This window comes from Botryllus schlosseri, chromosome 10 (genome assembly GCF_051294905.1).
Source record: "Botryllus schlosseri isolate E-star chromosome 10, Bs_hap1, whole genome shotgun sequence".
NCBI classification, from domain to species: Eukaryota; Metazoa; Chordata; class Ascidiacea; order Stolidobranchia; family Styelidae; genus Botryllus; species Botryllus schlosseri.
This window is the reverse complement of record NC_137245.1, coordinates 8,417,356-8,435,748: the sequence shown is the minus strand read 5'-3', so window position 1 is coordinate 8,435,748 and position 18,393 is coordinate 8,417,356. Positions and strand designations below refer to the sequence as shown.

General features: G+C 41.4%; 1 protein-coding gene across 1 annotated transcript; it reads left to right on the top strand.

Annotated features, from left to right (window-relative positions):
• The first annotated feature begins 10,969 nt into the window (after positions 1–10,969).
• Positions 10,970–12,865, top strand: LOC145448713 (uncharacterized). The gene is made up of 4 exons (XM_080327177.1): positions 10,970–11,248; positions 11,482–11,556; positions 11,750–12,075; positions 12,704–12,865. The coding sequence occupies exons 1-4, from the start codon at positions 10,984–10,986 to the stop codon at positions 12,863–12,865; spliced, it is 828 nt and encodes a 275-aa protein (XP_080183303.1). The 5' UTR covers positions 10,970–10,983.
• Positions 12,866–18,393: the final 5,528 nt, after the last annotated feature.

Below are 18,393 nucleotides of genomic sequence, written 5' to 3'. Positions count from 1 at the left end.
TTTCCGAAATATCTAATATCAAAAATGGATTGCACAGATTGTGAACTTGCAAGGCCAACCAAAAATTTGATTAGTTTCGCCGCAACACTTGAGATGTGATGACTAAAATATCAGTTGCGACGCATTGAAAGATTCATCAGCCAGTCCCATATTGGTATATCTTCGTACACTACAATAAAGCAGAATAATTTGAGATGGATTTATCAAAAGTAAAAATTTTCTACAAGCTTAGCGCAACATGTTGTCACTCGATTCCTTGTTTTTAATATTGTTGCCCTTTTTGTGAAAATGGAAGAACGCCTAATGTATCAGATTGAGTCTAACTATATTCGCGATTACGAGACAAAGTGTCGTTCAACATATGCGACCTTGCGTTTGCGCTCGCAGTAAGACCGTTGACTATGAAACCTAGGCACGGAATGATTGACGCATTTTGGTCGCAGCTTTCGATATCGATATGTCCATGCGCCGAATAGCCCAGTCCTCGCAAACTTAGCCCAGCGATATACGGCAGGCCCGCAATGTAGTCAAGTTACAATATTATTGACCTATGAACTTCATAAAATTTTCGCGCTTCGCGCGGTAAGTGGCCCGCGCAATATTTCGTCAATCGAATGTGGTCCTTTGGCTGAAAAGGTTGGCCAGCCCTGGTCTATAGTATAGACTGCTCAGTGCTCGGCCTTACGGACCTCTTGTATGATTCACATCGAACGAATGGGGTTTATGCGTTATATTACTCGTCAACAATTGGTGTATAGCATGATTTCATACCCATTTTCACGCAGAATACATACTTTATGGTCGCGTGAACCCCCTCGCTGCGAAATTTGGGAAACTGACGACAAAAAATAGGTCATCTTATTTGCCAAGTCCTCATCATGGCCATAGTTTGAGTGCATAATTAGTGTTCGTATAATATATGCGGCTATTGTGACCTGCGGCACGACATTAGTCGAAAATACGGTCATATCTTATGAATATGAACGATCTAGTACAGGGGTTCTCAACATGGGGGCATGCCCCCCTTGGGGGGGGCGCTGGTTGCTCTCAGGGAGGGCGCGAGAAATATTTTTCAATTTGTCAATGTCTGTATAAATTGTGACTAAACATGTGTTTCACAACCATTCTGAAGATACGATTATTGAAGATTAAACTTAATTCGTATTCTAGAAAGCTTGACAAACTCAAACTCCAGCAGTCGCGCTCAACGGAGTATAGGCTGACTTCAAGGCGTCAGCGGTGTCTTGCAAAAAGCCTAGAGGTGGGCCGTGCTATAAGTCGGCAGTTACGGAATATAAAAAGATTATCGGCCTGGTGTAAATGACCATAGTAGTCGACAAACACCATGAATACCACAAACCAACCAACCAACTTCATTTGAGCAAATTTTTGATATTATTTGAAGATTTAGAGAAATCCATACGTGCAAGTCACTCATTCATTACTTTATAGCTTTGGAAGTAGCCTAAATCTCTGTGCGCTAGGTAGCTGTTGTTTATAGCTGGCAAACTGCACTGACAAAGACAGACTTGGATGCAATATAGGTTGCCCGGTTTCGCCCTCAATTTGGCTATAAATCAACGCAATTTCATTCATTTCCAAAACTGATCAAATTTAGCATGGTAGGACAGAAGGACACAAACGGCAAAAAAATGCACACACTGAGTTCAGAGTGTTATCGGAAAATGAACCGAAAACAGAAGCGAAAACGGCAATACGAATCCGGTTTATGCGGGAAACATAGATAATAATATAATAATTGCAGAGAAGTATAAATCAAATATCTTTGGTCGCACTGCTGTATCACTCCTGACTCAAAATGTCCCCGGCCTCCCGAGAATGCCGAATCGCCATTTAATAATATGTAACGGTATTGAAATGGCCAATCCCCGTATTTATTTTAGCGATTCGGTTCTTTGCGAATAAAGGTGTTGGCAACAACGCCCAAAACTAAATACCGCTAATTCTCCTTCTGGCAATTTCTCAGATAATTTTACAGAAGTATTTGCTGGGTAATTAAGCTATTTATGCCCACCCCATGTCATATTCGGCACGTTCTGGCGACAATTAATGGATGTGTATCGTGTATAGCCTACCTCATACTCACCCATAATTCGAGCAGCCTGTTGCCACGACGGCCTTACAACTTGCCATTGTATCGACTACGTGATCTCCTTCTTAATGGAATTTCAAGGGTAAATTACTCTGAATATCGTTTACGTTGCTACACTCCCTGCGAGAAATTGAAATGTGGCAAATCTCAGAAAACTAGTTTACACCGTGTTAAAGCTCAGCTCATATTTAGAAAATAAAATATTCGCTACATAATATCAATAATCGTCAGATTATATATTCATCTGATCAAGACGTAGGCCTACACAATATACAATGCGATACACAGGACACAATGTGATGTAACGAACAGATAGGATGCTCATTTGTTTGATATTGATATTTTCGGGTCTGTCATTTTTAGACAGTTCATCCTTGTTCTTTTTCCTCAAATAACAGCATGTAATTCTGCCATCGGGCAGCATATCTTGCAACCTTATAATAGCAATCAGTTATCCATAGTTGCTTGTGGTTGATCTCTTTTTCATTTAAAGGTCCTCGAATCTACCATTATAAAGCTGCCAAAGCCGATCCTCATCTGCCAGAAAGAACATCTCTACCCTGATCATATTCCGTATTTGTGTCTGTTATACCGTATATGCGTGTTGTTATCTACCGTTCGCGATTCTCATGTACTTGACATTATTTATTAGTATATTTAGCATATATTATGATATTTCGAATTAAATATAGCAGCAAGCAATATATTCAAAGTATCAAATGTATTCCACTAACTCTCATGGGGAGCGAACGTAATTTGACATATATAAATAATTTTGTCGTTGTGGCGTAATAATGACAAAGTGCACTAAGTCGCGAACCGCAATAACAAACCTACAGTGAAAGTCAGTGGCGGCGCGTGACAATATCGAGTGGTGGGGCACGGGCTGCACGCGACTTTTTATCAGGATGACGTCACTATGGCGTTTTCCAGCGTAAACAAGTAACTTAATCATGGTACGGTAACATCATGGAAAATTTTGTGAATCACTGCCTTAGAATTATCATGGTGAAATATACTATGAAAAAGTTAATCAAGCCCCTGCATTAATTAGATTTTTCGTACGCATTTTTTCAATATTTTAATAAGTTTCTTTAGACTCTTGCGGGCTGCACAGAACGGTGTGGAGGGCCGCATGCGGCCCGCGGGCCGTAGTTTTTCCATCCCTGGGCTGGAACCACTCTTTTATGCGGATCCATATAGTTTCAAACAGGTGATACTTATTGTATGAATGCATGCTGCCTGTTATGATATTATTATGGAAGTTAAAGCCGTTATGAAGGCAGTTATGGTCATGTCCACGCTGCTTTATCTGCAATATCGCTATGCCTATGGAACTATGTCAAATCGTAAATTGAAATTGGGTCCAGTAGATAAAAATTGATGTTGAGGACGTGGTCATTTGTAATGCGGTTGACAAGATCAGAATGCTTTGCGTCTGATGTCTTGAAAATTTCCTTAAAAAGGAAGATCTCTCAGTCACCAGACATTCTATATTTCTAACACATGGGTGGGCAAACTTTTGAGCTCGCGGGCCGCATTCAACATCTCAATCCATTCGCGGGCCGCACTATCTGAAATTGGAATTATAAACCAAAACGCAATAGTGGTATTTGATTATAGCCTATATAGTGAGGACATGGGGAAGCTTATTTAAAACAAACCAAGCATTGCTTTGATGATATCGTACATGCGTCGGAAACAGTGGCGAGATTTCACAGGCTGCTCGACCTCCATAACCAATTTGTCAAAAACTATAGACATGAAAGTCGGTGGTCCCGATTCTTAGAACAGGATTCAAATTTAAATCTGTCAGCAGCGATCTGTTCATAGATTTGCAAATTTCACTTTTGGTTGAGTTGCAGGACACACAATACTGACAGCATCATAACCATGTTAGCTTCAAACACGCTTCTTCTGTTTGTAAATAGATAGATATATATAGCCTACCATAATTCTACGCATACAGAGAACGAATCTACCTAAGACATGCGCGAATCGTTTTTATAAACACATCACTGAAATATTCACAACTGGAGTGGCCAATCTGAAATCACACTCGTGATCCAAATTATGTCAATCTCGTTTACGAGTTCTGTGTTTTTTTGCAGTTGAAACCTTTCAAACTGCGCGGGCTTTAATATCGGGCTGTCGCGCCAGACATTAAACAGAAAAAAGGATATAGGAAGCATTAACTTTAGAACAATGGTTCTCAAACTTTGCAAGTCACGCCCTTTTATGATGGTGAAAGATTTCGTGTACCCCTTATCGTCATATCACAAAACGTAACCAGGATGCTAGCAAACCTAACGGGTAGTTTGATGGCGTGGAAGGCTACGACTGTGGAGGTAAGATTTTTAAATATGAAATCCAGACGAAATCCAGAGCGATAACCGTGTATTGAATGTAAATCGCGCGGAAGGCGAAAAGAATTTTCAGTTGATCTGAGCTTCGCGCCCCTTTTCAGATGCTTTCTCACCCTCAAGGGGGCGCGCCCCCCAGTTTGAAACCCCCTTCCTTAAAATTAGCATGATGAAATATACTAAAAAGTTCAATCAAGTCGCAGCATTAATTCGATTTTTAGTACGCATTTTATCAATATTTTTAATAAGTTTCTTTAGACGCTCGCGGTCGCGGGCCGCACAGAACGGTGTTGCGGGCCGCATGAGCCCGCGGGCCGTAGTTTGCCCACCTCTGTTCTAACACGTCAAGTCAACAAGCCGGACTCGACCCCTAACACCAATTTTCACATTAGTATTCCACATTTATACTTCAATGACACTTGCGAAAACTGTGAGAACTTATTTTATATTCCAATACCAATGGATTGGCTACATACACAGATGATGACTTCAGTAGTCATATTTACTCCTATAACTTTCAATATCACACATCTAACTAGGGTTGCAATTAAACAAAAATCAATTTAAAACAATTTTATTTTTATATATTTTTTTAATCCATGACGTCACGAATAAGTGAATGAAGTGAAAATTGTAATATATGAAAAGGGTCCGTAGTGCAGAACCTACCAAGGTTCGTTTGTGAACGTGAACCTTCGAATTTCTGAGGTTCACACACAGAACGCGAACGTGATGAGCCTCACGTTCACACCATCCCTAGTTACCATACGTACTCCTTCAGTCGGATTTGTCCTCTCTTCGCCAAATTGTCCTCTTTTTTGACAATTTATCCTTCTTCTTAGCCTATAGTGGCCAAAAAGACCGCGGAAGACGTGAAATATCGGCCTAAAGACGGAAGACGGGTGTTTCGGGAGTCAAATCGTAAAAATCTTCTTTTTTAGTGAACACTTATAGATTATGCTGTATAAATATGTAAAGCACCCATACTTCCCTCCACTATAGTATATTTTGCCCCATGTGAAAAGTGTCCTCATTTCCGTGTCTGAAATTATGGTAACCTCAGCATATGCATGCATGGACAATAATTGGACATCCGTTGGACATTATAGACGTGGTTACATTGGGTGTAATTGGACTTCATTTGAACTATGGAGTGATAGTGTATCGTTCCCAAATGTTGGACCAATTTCAAGTAACGTCTACTTCAGCTTTGTTCGATCACTTCAGTGATGCGTCACGGTATGTCATAAGCGCTTAAGAAAGAAATAGATTTTACCTCATAACTATCGTAAAATGATAATGCTTACCAAAACCTAAACATTATGGATGGTGTGAACCAATGTTCCCTCTAAGCTGCGCACGTGCGCAATTAATGCGCAGTGCTGACACGGTCTCTGCGCACAGAAAGTCTAATCTGCGCACAAAAACTCCAAAGTGATGACCTTTTTTTTGGTCGTTGCGCACCGTTGTCCAAGGTACGGCGCAGTGAGTTGGCTCTTTATAGAAATCAACAAAAATATTAACGACGCCCTTACTACTTGCCATTGTATCGACTAAGTGATCTCGTTCTTATTGAAATTTCACGGCAATATTACTTTGAAGAGCTATCGGTTACGTTGCTATACGATCGCTGTGACAAATTAAAACGAGGAAGATGTCAAAAACCTAGTTTATGCCGTATGAGCTTTTAACACGTGTTAAAGCTCGTCATTTCATATTTATTTACGAAATAAGATCTCCGCTACATAACATTACGCATACTTACATGTTGTTTGTAAGCAAGGATTTCTCGAACTTATAGAAAGACCTGGTTGTAAGGTCAGGTCAGCATGTTGTTGTCATGTATGAATGAATCAAAATACCAAATTTTGACGTGGGTAAAATTTTATTTTTCTACAACTTTGATGAGTCGATATATGTCTTGAAGCATGTGCAATTTGTGCATACCGTATTCTTCTAGTTCAAGTTCAAGTTTGTTCATAAAATTTCATCACTTCAAAACATCACAAGACTGCAATACAATGAATGATAGGAATAGAGATATCTAAAAGGTTTAGATATCCCTGGGTAGGAAGATGCCGAAACTTCTAGTAGTCCTAAGATCAAACACCCACCTGGGCCTAGGCGATGTAAAGAGGAGGCATGCGCACTGAATGAAAAGTGGCGAGATAGCACAGTAGTTTTATGGGGACCTACTCTTTACTCTTTATAATTAGGATAGAAAGCGATTTCACGATACCGACATTTCTTTAAAACTACTTCTACTTGAGTACTTCAAAAGCTATATATTTTGTCCTTCCATTTGAAGTAAATTTAGCATGTGTTGTAAATCACTCCAGCTATCTCGACAACCTCGCTAGAATGCGTAGCTTCGTCTGGATCGGTAGTACCTAGTAGCCTACGTTGTGTATACATATAGAGAGGGATTGCAGAGGCGACTTGCTTCAGTCGAGTAACAGGCGATGTCGATTTCACACGCATTCCAAAGTGCATCTTGTGAGAATGATGTACCGCCATCCCGGCAATTCTAGCTACGACATTGGATCATTTCGCTGTACTAAGGTGGGTATACCCCGACATGGTCGAGTGCGCTCGATCTTTTTCATGTAAAGGTAGTTTGGGTCGCTTTTACTTTTCACCTATACATGTTTACACAGGCCCCCGTATCCACGTAATAGCCTGCACAATGCCATCATAGCGTCATTTTTTTCGATTTGGCTACGTAAATACCCGACTTTCGTAATCCAGGCCCACATTTCGCGTTACTTGTGGTGTTTTTTGGATATGTTAAGCTAACAAGGAGGACAAATTGACAGAACGAGAGTATATTTGGGCGAAGGGGTGACATATCTAGGAAAAGGAGGACATATGCTCCCCTAAATGAGGCCGTATGGTAAACCTATTAAAACAGGAGGGTCGATGGGGACATCAAATGGATCGCATTGTGTTGCTGTCAACCCGAAGACGCGAGTTTTGTCATACAGGCGGATTGATGACTGACATCGATTGTGTCACGCTCGATTGATCACAGCTGATTTGCGTTCATCACACCACACCGAAATTACAAGCATTCCAACGACGAGTTATGAAACCCAGTCAGTGTGATCACCGTTCCCGTCGAAAAAATAAGCAATTCTCTCTAATACCCCACCGGCCGCCGGTTGTATTGCTAACGTATTTCCAGACTCTTTGGACCTGGATTACCAGCCCCCTGTTAGTGATCACCATGTTACAATACTAACAAAAACAACCATGCCAAAGGAATCGTACGCGATAATATCGTGTGAGCGTGGTGGAATACCTCTTAATAATGATATGAATGAAATCTACAAGGTTATATCCCGTCGGGGTTGTTGACGGGGAAGGTTGTTATCGTTGTGTGATCGATAAGATTTTGCCAATATAATTCTTGTGGTGCCAAATCAAATTACACTAATGGCACCGGTTTAGACGAATCAAGCAGAATTTCGCCAAAGGGGTGATATAAAGTTTCGTTTTACGCAAATTATTATACAACGACACCCACATTACAGCAGAACTATTTTGTCTGGACGGGGGTGGTCACGAATCATCTCCGGGCCCGGCGCAGATTTCATCAGTTTTGAGCGAAGCCGGACTGGATGCAGCCAAATGGCCTTGAGAGTCGGATTTATGCTATATTTTACCCTCACAACATGTGGAAACAACGGGACTTTACGTGCCAGCCGGATTTTTTGGACTTTGATTTGGCAACCCGAGTCGGGGTGGAGTCAGATTTCGAAGTCTCCCGCTCATCTTTACACCTCACCGAAAGCAGGCTAGATTGCATCACGTATGATCTGCCACAATTCATCCCCCATTATTGCACCACCGCAACTGAGCGTGTTTCAGCGAAATAAGGTGAGTCCACTGATCCCCGATGAAGCGAGCTATCCCGATTCGTCACTATACAACTGAACCTGACATCGTACTCGTAGTTTCAGAGTTCGAGCGGTAAATGCGAGGCTCGAAAGGGTGACACAGCAATTCTCTGACGGTAACACTCCGCCGAATCTATATATCCGTAGTATGATACTGTAAATATGTTTGGAGGTGTTGGCATAACATGTATTAAGGATATGTTACGGTACACGCGAACACAACTGATTGTCTACAGCGAAATTAGTCGCACTCGAACGACAAGTGCGCGGTGAACTCGTGATCCATATCTATCGTACAGACGGGAAAAGCATCAGTACGACAACAGATCGATTCAAGTTGTACATCATGTACAGCATACAAAATTAATATCCCGCGGTAAATTGCATATCATTTATAGGCACTGGTATGATTACGCTTGACCAGACGTGAAGCAGTAAAAAGAACCCATCATATATACATTGTTCGGATGGGACTGTCTGTCCTTATGAAGACGCTAGAACGCGGTATAGGTATGGAACAGCCACATTTGTTGCTTGCACTGAATACTAGGTACGTAACACCGGGGGTTAACACGTTGATGCGAGCAAAATTGAGAATCAGCTATTTGTTTAATTACTTATGCTATTCATAATGTTACTTTATTTAAGCTAATCTATGTCGGGTCGCCTAATACAAATTTCTACTACGACATTCATTTTGATTCTCGGTATGACTCGAAATGACAGACATATTTATCATCATAACAGATCATTTCTCGTTACTGTCTGGGTGGACAACAAAGCAAAAAAGGGTTCAAGTACAACAGTACACAAGACACAGACCACAAGCGTCACTTTACATAGCCGAACGTATGGACACCTAAAACACGCACTAGGATCTCATGGATCAGAAGAAACTATACTGACGTCACGACCGGTAATTATGACCCCCGTACATGAAATTGAATCAACCGCGGAACGACAAGTCAACCAGCTTGACGCTCTATTGTTCCCAAGCCACGAAATTGGACCACGGAATGACAGGTCAGGGCAGGCAACTATTATCACCGTCGTGTACGACCGAAGTCAGCTGTGGATCGTGCAAAATTACAGTAAAATGACAATGTATTATAATAAATCCCAAGTTTCGTGTCTGACCAGAGTACAAAGGTCAATCGGGATTCTTTGTTCTTTTTCTCTCTAGCGGGGATTATTCCCCCTTTTTGACTGCCGCACACAGGGTCATAAAAGTATTGCTGCAAAATTGAGAATGAGGTAAATCTTTAATTACTTATTATGTTGATAATCTTTGTTTGTTTATTATAAATCGCGAATGAGGGGATTCCGCCCAAACTATATACTACTAAGGAAGGGAGCCTCAAGGAATGCCATCCTCTCGGGGAACCATATCCGCATTATTAACGAGCGATTGTTAGCTTTGAAAAAGAGCATTCCTGACGTCTTTGTCCGAAAACCCAGAACCCTGCTGGAAGTTGATCGCTGGAAGGCAACTGAATTCCGTCAATTTCTTCTGTATACTGGTAAAATTGTTCTTAAGGACGTTTTACGTGAAGATGCATACAGCCATTTTTTAACTTTGAATGCAGCTATTTGTATTCTAGTTTCTCCTAATGTTAGTGAGCAGCTAGCAAAATTTTCGCATCGACTTCTAAAGTCCTTCGTTGGAACAAGTGTTGATCTTTTTGGCGAGATATTTTCTGTTTATAATGTTCACATTCTGTTGCACTTACCCGAAGATGCTGTTAAATTTAAAGGACTGGACAATTGCTCAGCATTTAGATTTGAAAATTACATGCAAAATATGTTGAAAAAAGTCAGATCTGGTAAAAATCCTCTCTCCCAAGTAATAAAGCGTCATAAAGAGTCTGTTCCAGCTGTTTACGAGAATGTTCCTGCAAAAAAGTTGTCATCAAAAAGACCAAACAATTCTTATATATTGAAAAATGGGTCGTGTTGTGAAATTTTGGAGATCATGCCTGGCGATGATTCCAATTCAAACCTTATGTGTCGCGTGTATCAATCCATAAATCCATTGTTCAGGTCACCGTGTTCATCTAATCTCATCGGTGCATATGTCACCAAACCTTCATTGGGAGAGGTACATCGTATCTCATCTAGTGAGTTATCATGCAGAGCGATGCTGTTGGAATTTTCCAGTAATGCAATAGTGTTTATGGCCCTCATGCATGACTTTGAATATGGTTGATAATTATACTGTAAATTTCTATTTTTCTTGTTTCAGAGCTTTCGTCATGTCTGAGACTTATCATAAATATTGTGTTGTAGTTTTTCCTCAATATCCTGATGATGCTGCTATTGTACATAGAAGTTGGATCAAAGAATGTGAAGTAAGCTGCATCTCATTAATTTCATCCCTTCTCCCATCTTATTCATAATCTAATATTTCAGGACAAACTACTTTGTCATTGGCCCCCAAGAGGTACTGCTCGGGCAAAAGCCAAGAAGGAATGTCTGCCTGACCCTTCTTGGCCTCAACATGAAATACGAATGATGCATGACACAGGCGAGTACAAGATTACGTAGTCAAGAAAATATCACAGGTAATTCTTTTTATACTTTGATGTTTTCAGATCAATGGGAGATTGCTATGAGAAAATTGAGCAAGGTACTTGTCACTAGTAACTTGGATAGCTCGCCATCAGATGCTGGGAAAAAGCGGCGTATACGAAATCCTGAGCGATATAGGTGTGATTCAAGCTCTGATTCCGGTGACGATGACAAAGTTCGAAAAAAGCGCAGATGTCCTGCTAAAGCTGATCTTGCTGAAGCTCCAGCAAATCATCACAAAGGACAGTTGCAAAATAAATCTACCAGTAAAGTCATTATTGCTGGAAGTGCACCACCAAATGCAGGTTAGATCTTCCTGTAGTATCTTATCAGTCAGCTTCCCGCAAACATGATTTAACAATTTTAACGTAATTGCTTTATAACTTTCTTAGCTGTTCAAAAATATCAAGTTGAATATTTGTAAAGTCTAGCTAAATGGAGCAGTATGATGATTTTAGATACTCTCTGCACGATTAATCACCCCATGCCTGCTAGTGTATGTGTTTGAAATGCTAATGGCTTTTATCAATCCGTTCAGATGATCATTTGGAACAAGCATCCATTTCTGAAGAGGATCTTTCAATTCAAAACTGGGGATGGCCAACTCCAAATGGTGAGCTCAGTTGCTTGATCTATTATGACAGCGGCAACCAAATTGAGGTCTGCCAAGACATCTGACAAATGTTGCATACGTCGCGGTTCTACTCTCATTGCATAATGACGGCAAAAGGTTACGAAACTCGGGAATAGAATAATTGTAGTAGAGTGAAGTTGTGTATTCTGAAGTAAAATATTCAATTGTTCAGATAATCCACTGAGCTCAACGTTTCTTGAAGACACCAGCTTGTCCAAAACAAATCCGAAGCGATCTCGTATGGACTTCTTGTGTAAAGAAATCGCAAAAATCAACGAGAACCAAAAAGACTTGAAACAAGATTGTAAAAAAAACGAAAGGTTACTGGAGCAGATACTGCAATTACTACACTCCAATGGCCGACCAGTTGCCAATGAGGACCACAGCACAGGTGTAACACTCATCGAAGATATCGTTCCGGAACCATTTCAGGATGTTTTGAAACTGGAGAGCTTTCTTGAAAATGAGATCAATACTGCGAAGCAGAAGTGGAGAATGGTAAATGAATAGTATATAATAGAGAATTGTCTTATGTAATACACAAGAAATATGGTACCTTGTTGCTGCGCTCTAAATACATTTAGTATTCTGATACAATTGAATGAGCACTGCGCTCAAAGATGATGTGGTCTCAAATTGAAGAGAAAAATGAACAAATTTGTTTATCCGCAGCCATTTCCTTAAGAACGCCACCGTAATGGAGCTGCAATTTATTGAAATTTCCCCAGGACCTTCACGCTCTAGCTCCCGCTGCTGCTTAGCTCGCTACATGGCATGCTGTCTTCATCGTCGCGCTTGCTCGACCCAGTAAGGCAGTCACGCAGAGAATGAACTTTCGACATAATTCCTTCATAAAGATCTGCTTACAGCTATCTAAAATTCGTTCTCTACGTGACTGCCTCTACTTCGAGCAAGTGCGACGGTGAAGACATCGTGCCATGTGACGAGTTAAGCAGACGCGGCAGCTGAACCGTGAAGGTCTTGTGAAAATTTCAATTATTTGCAGCTCCATTACGGTGGCGTTCTGAAGGAAATGGCCAAAAATTTTTGTTCGTTTTGCCCTTCCAACTTCCCCACATCTGTCTTATGACACTGCAATGATGTGTTAACTTGTCTTATTTTTCAGGTAAAAGCAATGAGTTCTGTCGGGGGGCACTCTCTGAATGACTCTGTCAGAAAATTATATAGAAGAGTTGCAACTGCTGGAGTTTGGACCAAGTTCTGTGTGAAGGGCAGAAATGAAAATAAAAAGGCTCTGTGTAAACTCGCTTTATACCAAATCATATAGAAATGGGCATCTCGGCGTCAGCCAGTATCACACCATGACGCACCAAGACATATGAAGTTTCAGGCCATGTAACATGCGACTCCGAGAAGTGTGCTAGAACGAGAAAACCTTGGCAGAAAAGGACTGCCTTTATGCCGACCGACTCGATATATATACGATATACATATATATTTAATTGCCCATAGGCGCCTAAATGGCTGGCGCCAAATGTTCCTGTCCTGGCAATTAGAACCCCACAAAAAATGCCATTTCGCAGAGAAAAATTATGCCAGTGCAGAAATACCAATTTGAAATCGCGTTCGTCTTTTAGTTTAGTACGTATGGGCGATTTGAATATCTTTTGACATCGCAGACAGGTCATGAAATGTCATTACGTAGCGAAGTCATTATACCCACGGGCAATGTTCCCTCCGAATTTTGACCGAGTATGCGCACACTCACCAACTCACTGCGTAGACCCTTGTACAACAGTGCGTAACGACTAAAAAAGGTCATCACTTCGGATTTTTTGTGCGCAACTTGATTATCTTTGCGCAGAGACCGTGTCAGCACTGCGCAGGTTCGAGGGAACATTGCCCACGGGTCCGCCCGAATATGTTCAATTATTATCTATGGGCCCTACATTTTCCAAGACACCTCACTCAGCTTTACCGGAAATCTGAATACATAAGCAGAGAGAGGATAAGAAATTGACAGCAATATATACGCAATTCCCGATCATATTGACCGATGCAATCATGAATGATAGAAAATCACGATTCGTTTCCGGCGCGTATTTCATCAGTTTTGGTTAAACCTGGGCTGGATGCGGCCAAGTGTCTTTGAGAGTCGGATTTATGATACATTTTACCAGCCTAATACATGGAAATACCAGGCCTTTACGGGGCAGTCGGATTTTTTGGACTTTGATTTTGCAACCCTATAGTCGCAGTGGATTCCGATTTCGAAATCTCCCCCTCTACTTTACACCTCACCTCATGCTATAGATCGTATCAGGTATGATCTGTCACAATTCATTCCCATTATTGCACCACCGAACGCGTTTCAGCCAAATAAGGTCACTGATCCCCGATGAAGCAAGCTACCCCGATTCGTTTCGTGGACAATTGAAATAACATCGTACTCGCAGTTACCGAGCGGAAAATGCAAGGCCCGAAGGCGTGACACAGCAATTCTCTGACGGTAACACTCTGCCGAGTCAATATATCCGTAGTATGATGCTGCAAATATGCTTGGAGGTGTTGTCATAACATGTGTGGAGGATATGTTTCGATCCTCGACACAGCAGGATGGATCACAAAACAAAATGGCGCTATGCAGTCTACGCGGCCGCATGTCATTTTCGACAGCGAGATTGATTATCGTGGATTAGGTCTTGGACAAAGCAACGATAGCAGCGCGTCGTATAATATCCGAGCTAAGTAGTTATAGTATACTATAAACCTGATCCTCGCACCGCCAACGAGCCGTAACCACAATTCTAATACCGCAACAACCCATACACAATAATACACCATACCGGGAGCTTTCAAAATACCAGTTGACGTGGTTCGATCGATTGTCGACACGTGATGATTTAAATCAGCCTGATTTAAACCAGAGCCCTAAATATGATGCAAATATGCTTGGAGGTATTGGCATAGCATGTGTCCTGACCGCGGGGTTGCCGGAAGGAGCGACTCTACTGTGTCTCAAAGAATACCAACAACTTTTGGAGATCTCAGAGAAGCGCGAAGTAGTGTCCGTATGAACACCGACCAAATTAATCATATTTTATTCAATCATCGCGACACGCGAGATTTATTTGCCGGGACTTTTGCGATCGATTTATTGCCAGCAAAGCTACTTAAGCTGTACGCAGTCGTTATCAATTACGACCCTAACGCGAAGGGCGGCTCGCATTGGATCTGTATCTTCGCCGATCAAGATGGCACGCACTTTCACGACTCTTTCGGGATTCCGCCTCTGAAGAAGGAGATCTATAAGTTATTGGGCGCTGACGATTATACCTTCACTAGTGTGCAATTACAGTCTTTACGCTCGTTTGTGTGCGGCGAACATTGTATCGCTTTCCTGATTAGAAAGGGTCAAGGTCTAGGTACCCTCGATTATTTAGATGCTTTTGGTTCTGATAAACGTGCGAATGATCGCCTCGTTTTTGATTTTGTAAACAAAGAAAAATCTACTTTGTGAACGCTCGTGACTTGTATTTTCAGATTGTGTATGTTCAATAAACCTTGTACAGCATACGTTCTACTCTTTTACGAGCGCTCGGGAGTCGTTGGCGTCATAAAGATCATACTCGCTACTATACAGGGAGCAAAAAAGAGGTCAACTATACGAAAGTATGACACAGACCAGAATCGTCACCTTACATCGTTTCGTCTGGCCGAACGCGTTGACAATCCACCTAAAACACGAGCCGGGGTCTCACATACGGATCCGGAGGAACAGATACTATACTGACGTCATGTTTGACGGACAAATATTACCAAATCCCATCGTGTTTACACGCAATTGGATTAATCAACCCACCGCGGAACGACAAGTCAAGACAGGAGAACTATACCGATTCGTCGGCGTGCATACCATTGAAATTAAATGTCAATCCATTGTTGTTCGAGGGAAAATATAAAAAATAATACACAAGTCTCGTGTCCAGAGGTCAGGCGAGGTAGAATCAGGAGTGGAAAAGTACAAGTAGAAGTACTCCAGTTTCATGTCTGAGTACAAAGGTCAATCCAGATTCTTTGTTCGTTTTCTCTCTAGCGTTAATCCCCCCCTTTTCTGATTGCCGCACACAAGGTCATAAAAGTATTGCTGCAAAAATGAGAATGAGCTAATTCTTTCAATAATTATTATATTGATAATGTTTGTTTGTTTTTTATAAATCGCGAATGGGGGGATTCCGCCCATTTCTCTAACTACTCACAGTGGTATAATCCGCGGCTGCAACACCAATGGGTGCGGGTTCGAGTGCGACCGAGGTCGACTTCCGAATTCCGATACCTAAGTGTTGGAGGTTTACCTAGGCTCCTCCTATCGCCACCTCATCCGTGTGGGGCTATAAGTCGGCAGTTACGGAAAATAAGAAGAATATTGGCCTGATGTAAATTACCATACTAGCTAGTCGATATTTGCCGATATTAGCAATAAACAAAAACAGCTGACGTCAAAGCACAAGCACTACTTTTGCAGAAAGCTGAGGAAATCACTCATAACGGTAGAGACATACAGTTCAGCAACATACCGTCAGGGCTGGCGACCTTTTCGGCCAAAGGGCCACATGCAATTGGTGAAGCATTACGCGGGCCACTAGTCGCGCAAGGGGCGAAAATTTTTCGAAGTTTACTTGTCAATAAAATTGTTTCTTGAGTAGGGGAGACCGCGGACAATTGTAACAGTTTCTGTATTTTCGAACATTACGTGTTTTTCTCGAGGATATTTCATTTCCAAACTTTTATATAAAGAAGCCAACAACTCGATAGTTGATATAAAAACTAAAATGGATCTTAATCAATATTCAATCATGGAAATTTTGGGTCGCGAAAATCATCGCTCAAATGTTACAATCGCCCCGTACCCCGGGGCAATTGTAACGCCCATGCGGGGCAATTCCCAGCAAACACCAAATTGCCGTGGGCTATCCGAGCCGGATCCGAGCCGTGTCCGAATGTCCGAGTGTCCGCTTGGACATACGGGGGTATATACTAGGCTATCCAGATTTGGAACTGTCCTTTTTGAATATCAAGAACATACCTCCGGACCAACATTTAGGAGAGTCCACTGAAATTGCAAATCAAATGTCCGATGGATATCACAATCTGACAGTGTGCGGATATTTCCACGTTGTTTCAGCTAAAAAGTCAACATCTCAAGTTCCTGTGCTGATAAGTGCACATATTTCATCCTTTCAAAATATTTCGAAAGAAAATTGTAGCTTTACTTATCAACATTCGGGATGAGTGTCCACTGAAAGTGCGAACCAAAATTCCAATGGATATCAGGTTCGGACAATGTGAGGATAGTTCCATTTTGTTTCAGCTAAAAAGTCAATCCCCCAACTCTGACGCTGATATGCACAAATTGCACATATTTCAGGATTTCAAAATATTTCAAGAATATAGTTTGAAAGAAAATCGTCACTTGACGTGATTCTTCAGCGATGTGGCGTATAACCGCATTATGCATCTTGGCATTGAATGGTCAATATATTCCTTGTCGGGCCTTCATTTCAAGCTTTTAGGCGTTACGATTTCTATGCCTTTTTAGCTGTCGCGTTACTGTTTGTTCCTGCGGTGAACATTCGCAATTCCGAAAGATATGTGACGAACTTTTCGCGTGCGTCACGTCGTCAGATACGTTTATAGCGTTTCTCGCTCGAATGCGCTCAATCGGTCGGCAGAAATGGCGTCTGCGCACAATGAATCTGTATTTCGTTTATGACTTGATCGGGATTATATACTTGACTTGACCGGAATAATATGCTGGTATTGAGGAGTTGATGGTATATTTTCTTTCGGACTTTTATTTCGAGCATGTAATAAACTATACCGTACCTATTCTGTACCGCCATATAAGGTGTTTTACCGAAGTTCCTGCGCTGAACATCACTGAACATTGTGAACGATCGTCGCGTCGCGGCCTTCGTGGATGAGATTATTAGCGTTTTTCCCTACATGCGCAATGGCTCAGTGCACACAGTCACGTGACTCAAATTTTCGTCTGGCAAGTTTGAACTTACTGTCAGCGGCGAGAGAAGCATTTGGGAGTCTGCTGTGCGCCACTTACCTCGTTGATTACTTATAACTACTGGCTCTAGTTAGCGTAGTCAGTCAATGATACGGTTAGTGTTATAGCCGTACTGTGTATAAAGTGTAAATCGCTACCCACAAATATAATTATCGATCTATCTAGTCAGAAGTGGCTTATGCCCACAGCGAAAATGCGCTTGGTTGGTTATTAGACTGCTGTCATCTGGGCCGAATACTTGTATGAAATTTCCAAAGCGGAAAAAAGATATGACCTACCATTACCATTTTTAACGAATTACCTCCGGAGGATGAGTTGATACCTTTTCTGGATTCAATAGTGGTATAAATTACATACCAATATGAGATAGCTTCTTTCCAGCTGCATAAGTACCCGTAAATGTCCACCCAAATTTCTGTGATGTGATCGCATTCGCAACAATACACCATAGCTTCGATCAATTTGACCCTGTCAATATATCTTATCGGTAGGGTAACTTATACTTTGTTCCGGAAGATAAGTTATACCTTTTCTGAATCTAATAGTCATCTATTTTACACCCAGACTAGAGACAACTCATTTCGAGGTACACAATTAACTCTAAAATCCACCTAAATATGTCGTAATATCGCTACAGAGGCCAATTCACATTCATTTCACGCAACTCGACCATGCCAATATATGTTATCGGTAGGGTAACTTAAACTTTGTTCCGGGAGATGAATTATACCTTTTCTGAATCTAATAGTCATCTATTTTACACCCACACTAGAGAC